The sequence below is a fragment of the Hibiscus syriacus genome, unplaced genomic scaffold (assembly GCF_006381635.1).
Source record: "Hibiscus syriacus cultivar Baekdansim isolate YM2019G1 unplaced genomic scaffold, ASM638163v2 tig00110819_pilon, whole genome shotgun sequence".
Classification (NCBI taxonomy): domain Eukaryota; kingdom Viridiplantae; phylum Streptophyta; class Magnoliopsida; order Malvales; family Malvaceae; genus Hibiscus; species Hibiscus syriacus.
This window is the reverse complement of record NW_024062875.1, coordinates 1687402-1702497: the sequence shown is the minus strand read 5'-3', so window position 1 is coordinate 1702497 and position 15096 is coordinate 1687402. Positions and strand designations below refer to the sequence as shown.

Here is a 15096-nt window from a genome sequence, read left to right as displayed (position 1 = left end):
TTTGGAAACAGACAGATCCATGAATAGTAGGGGCTAAAGGTTGTAAGCTAATTTTTTTTTGAGCAATTGTGAGGAAGTTAGTTTTCTAGCATCAGGATTAAAGGTCATGATCAAATATGCTAATATGAATATTGTGTGGTAAACATTCCCTTGGGTCACCTAAACACTGGCCAATATAAATGACGCTGTATGAGTATTTAATTTCGATTCTATGATCGATTACACGTAAAAGAAAATTAAAGATTAAATAACATTATAAGCGATAGAGAAGTATTTTATAAGGATCAAAATCAAAGACTTAACGTTGTTCATAATTTTATGGGAAGATACACATGCATGGAAGGTAAGGCGTGATAACATAAGATTGCTTGATGTTGGATTCTTCTCTCAATTATCAATCACACCCAATGGCCATAAAATCATGATACTTAAATGAAATATATAAACTAGGGAGTAGTATTGCCGAAATGAAAACGAAAAATTAAAGGACGCGGAAAAAAGAGTTGTCATTGACTCATTGTTAAATTCATCCCTTGCATTCACCGAGTGGGCGTGCCGTAGTGGTTATCGGGCATGACTAGAAATTAATAGTGTGTAAAAAGATCTGATCCGACCGATCTGATTCGTTGATCTGGTGATTCGATTAGATAATTCAGATCATATATCTGGAAAAAAATTCGGATAATCGGATGGGATAAATTTCAATTACAGATTCCGAAATCATGTGGGCTTTGCCCCATGTTCAAATCCTGCCGCTCAGTCTTTGATAATTTTTATTATTATTTTGCTAAACTCTTCAACTATATAACCATATGGCTTCTGAAATTTGGGATTTCAAATCCTTTCGGTTTTGCATAAATGAAGGTTGACAACTCCTCCACTACATCATAGGCTCTGAGTGTGCTTTGGGTGAAGGCCGAGTCCTCATACATAATTTAGGCTTAATTTCCTTTTCGATGTCAATTATCCATTCTGGAGACTCTGTAATACAAAACGCCATCTCTTATTTTCCAGGAATATAAGTTTAATGCAAAGATCATTGAAGTGAAAATAGAATATCAAAAGTATTTCCAACCGTTTATGTTATTCGTACTTAGGATTAGGATGAATGTAATAAACGAATATGTGCATGGTATCGATATGGTAAATACCATTTCACGTGAAAATGAAGAGTCGGTGCAATGTATGTTCCAATTGCAAAACCCTATTTTTCCTTGAAGATATTGCATACAATTCCTCTAGCACTTGTTGTATAAATTTACCAAGAACTTCAACTATCATCTGGCTATGCTATGTTCATACATGTCATCTTTCAACATATATCTAACTGAAAGATAACATAGTCCATAAATTGGAGAAAACTAAGGAAGTTTATCAGGAAAAAAAAATCGATAAAATATTTGAATTACCTTAGAAAAGAATTGAACATATTGTGTTAAGCACATACCTATATCTGACACTAACCCGAGTTAGGGTCACATAGTTTAGGACTTTTGGTATTTGCAATATTCTTCCTTTGATATGCAGAGAAATAGTCTTTCATATGCAGCTGCCATTTTAGAGGCAGTGAACAATTGCAACCCTCTTTGCCTAGCAGCCTTGCCTTTCTTCTCCAATATCACTCTGCCATCATTCCAAACACTATAGAGAGTCCTTTTCAAGGAATCCACACTAGGTGAGAAAGTATAACCCATTTCCAGTCCGACGATTACCGACCCCGTGATGCTGGCAACTCTTGTAGCCATTACAGGTTTTCCTGTGAGCATTGCTTCTAACAGAGTATGGTCCAATCCTTGAGCTCGAAGAGTCGGATTCACGAAAATATCTATTGCATTATAAAACTTTGCTAGTTGAGCTTGTTCCAATGGACCTAAAACAAGTATATTGGCTCCAAGATCTTTGTATCTGTCACCCCATGGACCATCACCAGCAACAAGCACAGTGACACTCTGTTGAAATTTGTTGTTTTCCATGAATATTTGATTCAAAGCTTCGAATATCAAAGGGTGTCCTTTGTCTTTCACCAGCCTCCCTGCCATTCCCAAAACCAATGACCTCTTTGAGATGCCAAACTTCTGTTTAAAATCGTTCCCTAGAGAGGGTTCCGGTCTGAAAATATCCTCATCAACTCCGTTTAGAATGATGTGGACGCGTTCTTCGGGAATCATGTAAATCCTTTTTAGGACATCTCCAGCATGATCACTAGTAGCTACATGGTGAGAATATCTTGGAAAAAACTTTACCTCTTCAACGACTTTCGTCGTCCTTTTGGTCGTCATAGATCCCCGTTGTGCTTCTGGTGTCCAGAGAAGCTCTTGGATGATATCAGAATGAATGGTTTCATACGCAATTCCATGCCATGTAACTGCTAGATTCGGCACGTTCTTCGCTCTAGTATGCAACAGTCCAACGCTCTCCGTGTGTACCACATCGAAATGTCTTCCGGTCGAGTTTTGAGTTTGAAATTGCTTCCATACAACTGCCTGTTCCAGATAACCACCGGATGTCGGCTTCGATAGGTGAAAAACTAAGTTGGCAAATGGATATATCGGAAAGGATGAATTCGGAGTAGAAGTAGTGAAAATGTGCAACTCGTGGCCTCTTTTCGCAAGGGCAAGGTGTAGAGTTAAGGCATGCCTTTCGAGCCCCCCTGCACGAGAGCCATGAGGCCATTTCTTAACAAAAAGAGCAATTTTAAGGATTTGAGGAGGAGGGTGAGTAGGAAATGAAAGAAGATTCCAAGCATAAGGGAATGTAAGTAGATCGATGTCTTCCTTTGGCTTTTGCATCATTAAAAGGTTTATGGAATAGCAATTGCTGGAAAAATGACACCAATAGAAGATTGAAATGATAGAAAATGCAGAAAGGATTAAAATTATGCAGTAGAATTTATGGAACCTGAACATAGTACTAATGATCTGATCTTTGGCCATGAAAATGAGATCAAATGAAAAGTTTCAACAGAAAATATTGCCTACGAACACATTTTTTGAATCAAGATGAAGAGTTTCAAAAGTTATTGGACTAAGTTTCAGATTCAAGAAACTAGCACATGGGTTTGAACAAGCAAAAGAAAAGCAGAATCCATGAAACAAGCCATTTTCAAAGGAGTAAAAGAAGCCTTAGCAAGTTGTCATTGAAAACCCCATTGACTAAATGGAATATTTAATCTATTTTTCTATATTTCCAAGACATATTATTTCTATAAACAAAAAAGGGAATCTGCAAACACTGGATTTAATAAGAGAAACCAGTGAACTATTCGCAACATGATCAATTAAAACAGTTAACACCAACTAATGAACCTAAACTACCTGCACCATGTAAGAGAATAAACAAATAATAAACGACAAGTTGCATGATGTAATGAATATCAGTTCATTAAGATTCTAGAAAATTTGAAGTAAATTGCTTTCCTTTAGAAAAGGGGTTTTATTTTTATTTTTTTGAAAATTAGTAATAAAATGATTGTAACTAAGCATTTTTTGAGTGATTACGCTATTTATACATCTCATCTCCTAGTGAATTAAAGCAGTAAATTGCAACACCAACACAGATAACAGAAGTCAAAAGAAACTAGAAATACCCCAGGAGCAATATAGTAGTTCAAACCCACGTGCTAGTTTGAAGGCCGAAGCAATGAGGCTAAGTAACAGGTATTTGCTGTCGTTGGTTGGGCAATAAAAGGAGAGAACCGGCATTGCCGGGGATCAAACCCGGGTCACCCTAGGGACAGGTGGGAATACTATCCACTATACTACACCGACAGCATTGAAATCGCAATCAAAACTCCTGTAAATAATCAAAATATACGTTTACAATCCAGTTATGAAAGGCTTCCGGCCAAGTCTTTTGAAAACAATAACTTAAACTAGTATGCTTGTCGCCACTATGCGACAAAGTACTTGATATATCTTCCACAATCCTACGACATGTGGCTAAACGATAAAGGAGTGTTTTATATGATCAAAATAATGGGTGCAGGATCCAAGGACCAACTTTGTCTACCAACCTTCAACTAGTTACACCAGATCCAAGGATCAACTTTGTCCGTCAACCTTTAAGCTAGTTAAGCTAGATTATGGGAGCAGAATTCAAGGACCAACTTTATCCATAATTTTATGGGAGGATACACATGCATCATGCATGGAAGGTAAGACATGATAACATAACAGTGCTTGAGATTGGCTTCTTCTCTCTCAACTATCAATCACACACACCCAATAGCCATAAAGTCCTGTTATTTGATTGAAATAAATAAACTAGGAGTCGTATTGCCAAGATAAGATGAAAAAAATGAATTCAAGGATGCGCTAAATAGGGTTGTCTTTGTTGAATTCGTCCGTGTCAACTAGCAAGTGGGCGTGCCGGAGTGGTTATCGGGCATGACTAGAAATCATGTGGGCTTTTCTCGCACACGTTCGAATCCTGCCGCTCACGTCCTTGAATCTATTAAAATATTTATCTACTAAACTCTTCAACCATTTAACCGTATGTATGTCTCCTGATCTCAAGACTTCAGTTTGGTATGATGTTTTGAGATTTTGCAGGGACTCATAAAGCAAGCAAACAATCATTGAAATTGAAGAAACATTTAATAAGCTTCTGAAACTTGGTATTTCATTTTCAAATCCTTTCAGTAATATGATATCTTTTGCATAAATGAAGGTTGACAAGTCCTTCACTACATCATAGGCTGAGCGTCCTTCGGCTGAAGAGGTTGAGTCCTCGTTACAGAAGTTAGGCTGAGATGAGTGTCTTTTCAACGTCAATATCCATTCTGGAGATACAAAATGTCATGTCTTATTTTCCAGGAAAATAAGTTTAATGCAAGGTCAGTGAAGTGGAAATATAATATCAAAAGTATTTCCAACGGTTTATGTTATTCGTAATTGGGATGAGCGTCAGAAATGAATATGTGCATGGTATCAATATGGTCACTAAGAAAAGAAAGAAGATTCCAAGCATAAGGGAATGTAATTAGTAAATAGATGTCTTCCTTCGGCTTTTGCATGGTTAAAAGGTTTATGGAATAGCAATTGCTTGAAAAATGACACCAATAGAAGATTGAAATGATAGAAAATGCAGAAAGGATTGAAATTATGCAGTAGAACTTATGGATCCTGAACATGGTACTAATGATATGATCTTTGGCCATGAAAATGAGATCAAATGAAAAAGTTTCAACAAAAATATTGCCTACAAACACATTGTTTGAATCAAGATGAAAAGATTCAAAAGTTATTGGACTAATTTTCAGATTCAAGAAACTAGCACATGAGTTTTACAAGCAAAAGAAAAGCAGAATCCATGAAACCAGCCATTTTCAAAGGAGTAAAAGAAGTCTTGGCAAGTTGTCACTGAAAATCCCATAGACTTAATGGACTAGTTAATCTATTTTTCTATATTTCCAAGATATATATTACTTCTATAAACAAAAATAGGGAATCTGCAAACACTGGATTTAAATAAGAAAACGAGTGAGCTATTCCCAACATTCCATTAAAATACTTATAGCAGTTCAAACCCATGTGCTGGTTTGAAGGCTGAAGCACTGAGTCCGGATAAAAGGTATATGCCGTTGGTTGGGAGGAAAAGTTCAACCGCCGTTGCCGGTGATCGAACCCGGGTCACCCACGTGACAGGCGGGAATACTCACCACTATACTACAACGACGGGAATGCAAATCGGAAGTATGATCTTTGGAAAGAGATCTGATTTAAGCAAAATAGATAAGGTTACTTTTTGCCCTTTTAAGCTATGATTAAGCAAATAAATAATAATTAAGTCTGTCTTAGAGTATTAGAAATTATAATAATTGATTTTACATAAAATTTGATTTATTTATATTATGTTCACCGATATGGTATGTTTTAATTGTTTTTATTATACACGAACAAAGTTACTTCAATGGTTAAAGTGATGATTGTTATCTTTAGAAATCCTAAATTTGAGCACAAGAGAGTTTAAGGGTGTTTGAGTTTTCATTGTCAAATGATTGAGAATCTTTAGAACAAATACTACCTTGCAATCACTTTAGATTAATAAAAAAAAATTGTTTTTTATTATGTGATGTGCAAATTAATCACAAATTTAACCTAGTTTCATGTTGAACCTACCAAGTGGCCTTAGTGGTAAAAGAGAATGTTATTCTCTCTAAAGATCTTGGGTTTCAACAGTTGTATCTTCAAGGGGTGTGTGTTGTTAATTGGTTAAGAAAGTACTAAGCATATACTACCTTGTAATTAGAGGTGTTTGTAGTATGAATTATGAAACTTTAAAATATTCATGTTGTGTTGTATTTGAAAAAATAATTGTAATAGGTTAATCGCATGTTAACATATAATCGAACCATTAACGATTAATGGTTTCTTAACGATTATATTACGATTAGAAAAATCTCGTAACTGTTATAACGATAAATCAAACATTTTAGACTAAACGATATGATTAACTATTCATAAATAACCATACTTATAATCGCCCAGACTTTTTTTTTATAATATAACTTTTTTATATAATTTTTCATTTAAGTTCTAACACTTTTGCATGTACGTTGCTTTTTATATTTCCATATAAAAATTATTACTTACAATTTAAACACGTAACTAAATTATCAATAAACTCTACACTAATCATTTACTGCTACATTCAGGGTGTATCTAGGTCTAGGCCTACCTATGTCATGGTCCATTCCATGCCCAAAAAAGGATAAATTATTTATTTAGTCACTCATTTATTATTTAGTTTTATAATATTACATTTTGTTTCTGTTTTAGTCACTCGTCTTTAAAAAATTATGTTGACATGTCATAATAAGATAATATCACGTTAGGATTGCAAAATAATTAAAAATGTTACGTTAACATCATTGTTGATTTTTAACAGTATATAAAAATATTTTTTAACAATAGTTGATCAAAACATAAGGTTAAATATGATTTTGAACTGTTACTATTTTGTATTCACTATAGATTTATCAAAAAATATGATTTTGGAAAAGAAATATCTGTGTGACTAAAACATAAATTAGGAAACATGTGGGTGATCAAATATGTAGTTTACCCTAAATAAAAAATATGTATGGATTATGTTATAAAATTTATATTGGTCTAAGTAATATATTTTTCTAGATATAATCTACGCATATATATAATTGTTATTACATTTTTAAATAAAAATATATATGAATTTATATATATATATATATATATATATATATATATATATATATATTTGTTATACTTATAGTGGTCCAAGCTATAGAACTTTTCTAGTTTGTCACATGCTATATTTATAATAATTATTAAATAAATTTTGATAAATATATTTTCACACATCCAAATTGTTGACATGTAAAAAATATTTATCGAGATCAACAATCAGTTGATTTAGTGAAATGAAATACTAGATTCATTGAGTAAAGTAAGAGATTCAAATCATGATATTATAAATAGAGCAAGCTGAATTGGGAGGGTCACCTCCATGGTGAGCATCTACAATATTTAACCTATATTAATCGGTCAATAGATCAGACGTTGATAATTTAAAAAAAAGAAACTTTTACCTAGAATTAACCGATATTCTAAAAGGATATCGATAATCATAGATAAAGGCAAGATATTTCAATATAAATTAATTTTTCACGCATGTATGTCACGATATCTAAATTTGGATGTGAATTTATAATAATGCCATAAGCGTTCAAAAAAAATCCTACCTAATGAAATATTAGCTAAGATATTTATTGTAAGATTGTTATGATGATCCATTAAATTTTTACATGATTTGTCTAAAAAATTTTGTATAAAATCCTCACCACAAAGGCACTTTTGTATATTATCATCTCATCATCAGCCAATACATAAAAGACCTAAAATTCAATCTTATTTTCTTCTCTAATTGAATTCAACACTATCTACTAAGAAATGAAGATGGGTTCTTTTGACATTGTTTTCCTTCTTATCATCTCGATTCTAGCCTCTTGTTAGTACATACATACATCGTTATATGTATCATATTTCTCTATTTTAGTATTTTAACAAATTGTTGACACAAAATATTTAAATGATGAGAATTTTTTTTTTCAATTTAATTTGTAGGTGTGTCAAACTCAGCAGCATGTTCTAGTGATAAAGATTGTGAAGGTTATGAGTTTTGCGCCTGCGACCCGATCCACAATTGTTATTGTCAACCTCCGGAGATTGCTGCTAAGGTGGAACCGGTCATTGTGGATGCTCAATGTCAAACAAATGCCGATTGTGCTCTCGCTTGTCGATGGGGTTGCAAACATTATAGTTGTATCGGTGGCACTTGTATCTGTCAGTGTTAGTAATGTCTGAAACTTTATTTCAATTCCAGAAGACTCGAAAAGAAACTCTTCTATATGCTGAAAAATAAAAAAGAACAATAATACAAGTAAAACATGGTTTTCATATTATTTTACATATTTGATTATTTTTTAACCTAGCCTTATTGTTTTTATACTATTCTATACATTAAATATTTGATAAATGAATAATTTAACAATAAAGCAACAGAAAATAATAACGATGAAATTACAAGAATAAAAATAAGATTGTAGTAGGTGAAAGTGTATAACTTTATACTATGTAACTGAAGTGGTGCTGGAATAGAAATAATATGCAAACACTGCATTTAATAAGAGAAGCAGTGAACTATTCCCAACATGAACAACAAAATATTTAACACCAACTTATGAACTAAACTACCTGCACCATATAAAAGAATAAACAAATAATAAACAAGTTGCATGATGCAATAAACATCGGTCAAATAAGATTTTAAAAAAAATGAAGTGAATTGCTTACATTTAGAAAAGGGGATTTTATTAATAAAAAAAGTAAAAAAATGATTATAACCAAGCATTTTTTTAGTGATTACAGTATTTATACATTTAATTTTCTTGTGAGTTAAAGCAATAAATTGCAACACAAACACAAATAACAAAAGTCGAATGAGACCAGAAATACCCATGGTGCAATAGCAGTTCAAACCCATGTACTAAAGGCTGAAGCAATGAGTCTGAATCAAAGGTATTTGCCGTGTTTGGCCGGGGGAAAAAGTTTATGGGCGGTTGCCGGGGATCGAATTTGTTGATATGTAAAAAATATTTATCGATATTAACAATCAGTTGGTTTAGAGGAATAAAATATTAAACTCATTAAGTAAAGTTAGAAGTTCGAATCCTGAAATTATAAATAGAGTAAATTGAATTAAGAAGGTCACCTCCATGATGAACATCTAAATACTAAACCTAAATTAATCAATCAATACATTAAATGTCGATAATTAAAAAAACAAACTTTCACAAAAAATTAACGGCTGAGATTCTGAGTAGGATATCGATAATCATAGATAAAGATAAAATATTTCACTGTAAATTAATTTTTCATACGTGCATGGTACAATATCTGGATTTTGATATACATTTATTATAATACCATAAGCGTGTAAGAAAAATCTCTACCTACGGAATATTAATTAAGATATTTGTTGCATGATTGGCATGAGGATCCATTAACTTTTTTACACGACTTACCTTTTATATATATATATATATATATATATAAATCTCCAATACAAAGGCACTTTTGTATATCATCATTCATCTTTAGCCAATATACAAAAATACCTAGAAACCAATCTTAGTTTCTTCTCTAATCGGCTTCAACATTACTTACTAAGAAATGAAGATGGGTTCTTTTGGCATTGCTTCCCTTCTTATCATCTTAATTATGGCCTCATGACAGTACATACATACATATATAGAATAGCTATGCGTATCATATTTTTCTATTTTAGTATTTTTAACAAATTGTTTACGCAAAATACTTAAATGATGACTTTTTTTTATTTAAATTTAATTTGCAGATGTGTCAAACTCAGTAGCATGTTATAGTGACAAAGATTGTGAAGGTATGAAGTTTTGCGCCTGCGATCATGCCAACAATTGTTATTGTCGGGTCATGTATTTTTTATACTAGATCCGATCCAAATTTATTCTTAAAAAAACCCAATCTGATTCTGAACTCAAATTTAAAAAAAAGACCTTATTGGGTTGGGTCGAAACCCAATGTAATCAGGTCGAATGCCCATTCATAATTGATTGGGATGAAATTATATACTTTTAAAAATTAAGAAGATCTATTAAATATTTAAACTCATATTTTAAAAGATTATAAATTAATTTATATAAGATTTAAACTTACAAATACCTAAATTATGGTTAAAATAAAATAAAAAAAAAAGAGTAAGGTCCCTCCTAATGATGCTTTGATTCCGTCACTGATGGTGTCATATAGGAAATATCAAAAGCTGTATGATTTCATGTATTGGTCATCATTTTTGGTGTCATTGGCAATTCTTCCACGATTATAAGGCAAGGCAGTCTTGGGAGTTGAAAAAGTTCAAAATGTTTGGATTTTTTCATGTTGGAATCATGCAAGAATCGGTTTTATGCTACATGAAAACTGAATTATAAAAAGCTAAATCATAGATCTCATAGCTATTCATGGACCTTCAAGACTGCAACAACAATAACGGAAGAAGTGAAGCTTTTTGGCATGTGGGCGAGCCCTTTCAGTCGCAGAGTAGAGTTGGCACTGAAACTCAAAGGAATACCCTATGAATACATCGAAGAAGACTTGTCAAACAAGAGCCCTTTGTTTTTGAAGTCCCTCTTTTACTGCATAACGAAAAACCAGTTGAATCATTGGTCATTCTCGAGTACCTCGACGAGACATGGGAAAATAAACCCTATTTTGCCTCGAGATCCTTATGAAAGGGCAAGGGCTCGTTTCTGGGCTAAATTCATTGATGAAAAGGTAACCCCACTGTCATCGTTTCTTGAACAAATTCATATTAAAAGTACTTTGTCTACAATTTGACCCTTATAAAATGCAATGTGATTTGCTGTTTGCAGCTTGTGCCAACGGTATCCAAGTTTAGTCACACCTCAGGGAAGGAAAGAGAGCAGGCCATTGAAGAAGCTCAGCTGAAAATTGTGGAAGATGAGCTCAAAGGGAAGCAATTTTTTGCAGGGCAGAAAATGGGGTACCTGGAGGCTGCAGCACATATTTTATTCTAGCTTCCTGTTGTTGGAGAGCTTACTGGGGAATCAATACTAACCACTGAGAAGTTTCCATTTATCTGTGAATGGACGGAAAAGCTCATGAAAATTGATGTTGTCAATGAATGTTTGATCCCAGAAGAGAAATATTCAGATTTGATCAAACTAGACAGAAGAGCTTCAAAATCTGTATGAAGTGATGTATTTCCATGAAACTGTTGAGATTATAAGATAACTTTCCCAAATAAAAGTTCATTTCATTGAGATGAAAATAAGGTAACCCTTCAGATAAATTGTTACAATTGCAGAAAAATTCCTTTCTTTTGAATAGAATGTGAATCTAAAACTATGGAGGAATGGAAAGAAAGTATATATATAGAAACATTCTTTATTTAATGCAAAACATGAAAGATGTCCATGTCCATACAAAGTTTCATGGGAATAGCACTGGAACTGGTCCAATTAAGCACTCTCGGGATCTGAGTACAGCCTGAGAATCAAGATATCCATATTACATAGAACAGAAACAAGAACATAATTTATTCTCAAAGATACAGTAGTTTGCAGAAAACTAAGTTCAGCCTTTGTGATCAAAATCAATGAGTACTAGGCTCCTTCACAATTGTTATAGGGCAATCTGCATGTACCATCACATAATTGCTCACACTTCCAATCAGTACCCTAATGCCAACCAAAATCAGAGTATCAGAATCAGAACAAAATGATAACATGAACAATAATAACCAGTTCATGTCCCGATCCGACTTTTCAGACCATGCAAACAAACCGAAAATGTTTTCTTCGAGCACCAACTAACCACTCAAAGTTTAGTGTGTCTGTCAACAAATTCGAACTTAGAACTTGTATTCAACAACCAATTGGTTCTAAGGTCGAATCTGTTGAGCCACGCCGAAGAAAAGTTTCAGTTTCTACATCATGCCAATTTAATGAATATATCTACCTAAATGAATGATTTGGCCCTTCAAAACATATTCTCATTTTCCCAGGAAGATGATGAAATATTTATTTACCTTTGAATGGTGCCAAGGCCTCTGCTGCCCATTACCAAAGAGTCCAGCTTCAAATCAGCAATGGATTCACATATTTTATCCCTGGGATCACCCCAGTAAATCTTTGCCACAATAGTCACCTGTAAACAGTTTTAGGAGCAAAATCAAATAAAAAATTCAACAAAACAAAAGGAAAAAGAATACAAAATGAAGCTGAGAGGGAAACCTCCTTCTGTTTGGAAGCCGTATCAACCAAGTCTAGAACCTCGGGATCAAGATCAACATTATACGTTTGCATCACTTCCTTCTCTCTAAGCTCCGATAGTGGAATCAAAGCTACAAACCGGAATTACCAAGTCAAAGGAGGTCAAATACGAATGATCCACAGTAAAAAGAAGGTTGATCAAAAATGGAATTGAACCGTGCAGTGACTTACGTGAGCCGGTGGTGGACCAAAGAAGGTTGCGAGACTCGTCGTTCTGATGGTGTTTGACATGGATGAGATAAAGGGTATCGCCTTTGTCTACCAGATTGTCGATTGTCCATTTCAGAGCTAATTTGCTTCCCTTGGAGAAATCCACTGCTACTCCGATTTGCCTATCTTTTGTCATATTTTTTTCCGCTTGAGGAATCAAACCCAGAAACGAACAACGTAATATGATCAAAGGGATAAGGTCGTGAAATCTAAGCACACAGTTTTAAGGAGACACTAGGGGAGGGGAAGCTATGAGATGCCAAGGCTGTTTCTCTTTTCGCTAGTTTCTTATTGGAATACAATTATACGGAGGAATTTCAATAATTATGACAATATCTATGGATATTACTTTTATGATTTTTGTCTTTTTAGTTTTAATCTTTATTAGAATTAATTAGGATTATCTAAAACAAATTAACAATAGTAATTGTGATTTAAATGCTGTTATGGCATCTAAATATTTAGGATAACGTCCCTCACTTACTTTTGTATTTTGTTTTAATCATTCAATTATTTTTAAATTTTATATTTAATGTTATATTTTGTTTATGTTTTTATCACTTATTGTTGGATTTGATTGATTTAATAGAAATAATGATCTTACATAATATAATAATAAATTTAAATTTTAAAATTTCATCGATTTTGAAAGAGGCCACTAAATTATTATTAATTATATAAATTATTTCAAATTAAAAAGAGTACTAAACTGATAGTCTTTTTAGACATTCAAAATTTTGTTTATTTATTTATTTTTAAGATTAATTTGATAAAATGTGTAAATTTTGTGGGTTAAATGTATTATTATACCAATGACAGATCATAATTTTGTTAAGTTATTTATTATACTTAAAAGTATGTGATAAAAACAACAAAAATGAAAATTTAAGTATATACAAAAGTAGAGATTAGTTCAAGTGATAAGTAACTTGATATTTTTTAAACAAAATCTCGAAATCAAGTCATAGTGTATGCAGAAAATCTCTCCTGTGAGACTCATCAAAAAAATTAGGTGTGCGACATAAATTGATCTGAATTAATCAAGACGAAACGCTGAAACCATAATAATAACTAAAAAAATAAGTATACTTTGAGAAAATAATAATTAAACGACTAAAATAAAAATATAATAATAAGTAAAGTGATCTTAAATTTTTATGTAATCAGATAGAATTGAATTAAAAATGTGAAAATGGTGGTTCGTGAGAAGATATTTTAAAGGTGTCCTCTTTGAGCAATTATTGCTCTGGAGAACGGAAAGAAAGCAACGTCTCATATGCGCCTTAATGCGATTGGGAGCAGAGCGTAGAGATGAGGTTGAATCCACAAATTAGGTGGCCCACCACCACCACCACCGTCGACCGGTCCCTTTCGACAACTTATAAAATCTGGTTAAAACTACTTGGATTCAACTAAACTCGTGTTCTTCAACGTAATTATAGTTAACACACAGATCACGCTCTTCTTACCAAAGATAAAATAATCTTCATATCGCATAGATGACACTGTTTTATGATGCGGACAGGAAAAATAGCAATGAAGAATTCAGTGCCTAAATAATAATCCCCTTTAAATGGACCCAACTTTATTCTACTTTCCTACGTATTTGCATAAATTGTGACACCGACACCATGTATTTGTGTTAGAAGGTTTGGGCTGAGGCCTCTGATTTTGGCCCAAAAATAAACTTCAAGACTTCCGTCAATGGTTTGTATAGTAGGTTTTTACTGTTACAACGGGTAAACTATTGAAATGGCCACTTTTGTTTCATAAGTATTCAACTTTTGCCAACAAATATAAACAAATGACGTATTGATAATTAATATTATTATCTATTCATAACCTTTTAGTCACGTAAGTTATCGATTTATAATATTTTGTTATTGAAATATTAAATATTGTTAGATAACATGACAAGTTAGTAAAATAGATTAATTTTTAATATGACATCTGAACTTTATAAAAAAAATGAATTTGACCCCTAAACTTTAGATAAAATATCAAATTGACTATTAAAATTTAGATACAATATTAATTTAACCTATAAATATGATCAAAGTCTCTCGCCACCTATCACTGCTCACCATCGTTGTTGATCAATCTTAATTGTTAGCAATCGTAGTTGTTGATGACCATTGGACCCAAAATTTTCAATTCATTTTTTTCATGTTAAACACAAATTAAATATTTGCTCATCGGGAAGTACCTCGAACTTCATAAATCTAACATATAACTCTTTACTTCTTTTAAAATTAAATCATAATAATAAGTTTATCATTAATATTCTTTTAAAAATAAGGGCATTAAAAATATAAATTTATACAATAATCAAATTATTTTTTTAATCGTGTAATATGCTTGTTTGACAAAAAGAAGTACTACAAAGATAAATATGAATGAAAAATACAATAAAGTTTTATGATAATTACATTTAAAAGGTTAAAGTGAATTTGTTGAGGGTGACTCGGTGGGGGATGTTTCGAATGTTTTAAGAACGTGTGCATTAGTATAAAAGAAGA

General features: G+C 32.6%; 2 protein-coding genes and 1 non-coding gene across 3 annotated transcripts; all 3 read right to left on the bottom strand.

Moving 5' to 3' along the window:
* Positions 1-1484: 1484 nt before the first annotated feature.
* Positions 1485-2933, bottom strand: LOC120142121. The gene has a single exon (XM_039156868.1). The coding sequence runs from the start codon at positions 2931-2933 to the stop codon at positions 1485-1487; it is 1449 nt and encodes a 482-aa protein (XP_039012799.1).
* A 2671-nt stretch (positions 2934-5604) lies between these two features.
* Positions 5605-5676, bottom strand: TRNAD-GUC. Its single transcript has one exon. It is a non-coding gene; the product is annotated as a tRNA-Asp (tRNA).
* A 5847-nt stretch (positions 5677-11523) lies between these two features.
* LOC120142176 (universal stress protein PHOS32-like) lies at positions 11524-12849 on the bottom strand. Its single transcript, XM_039156917.1, has 4 exons — positions 12539-12849; positions 12329-12438; positions 12124-12242; positions 11524-11773 (listed from the first exon to the last, which is right to left on the bottom strand). Exons 1-4 carry the CDS (start codon positions 12711-12713, stop codon positions 11689-11691), a joined length of 489 nt encoding a protein of 162 aa, XP_039012848.1. The 5' UTR covers positions 12714-12849; the 3' UTR covers positions 11524-11688.
* Between the last annotated feature and the right edge of the window lie 2247 nt (positions 12850-15096).

Coding starts and splice junctions, on each gene's coding strand:
- LOC120142121 (XM_039156868.1), bottom strand. CDS start 2,933: ATGGCCAAAGATCAGATCATTAGTACTATGTTCAGGTTCCATAAATTC.
- LOC120142176 (XM_039156917.1), bottom strand. CDS start 12,713: ATGACAAAAGATAGGCAAATCGGAGTAGCAGTGGATTTCTCCAAGGGA. Junction 12,439..12,538: donor TTGGTCCACCACCGGCTCAC/GTAAGTCACTGC, acceptor TCCGGTTTGTAG/CTTTGATTCCACTATCGGAG. Junction 12,243..12,328: donor CGGCTTCCAAACAGAAGGAG/GTTTCCCTCTCA, acceptor AACTGTTTACAG/GTGACTATTGTGGCAAAGAT.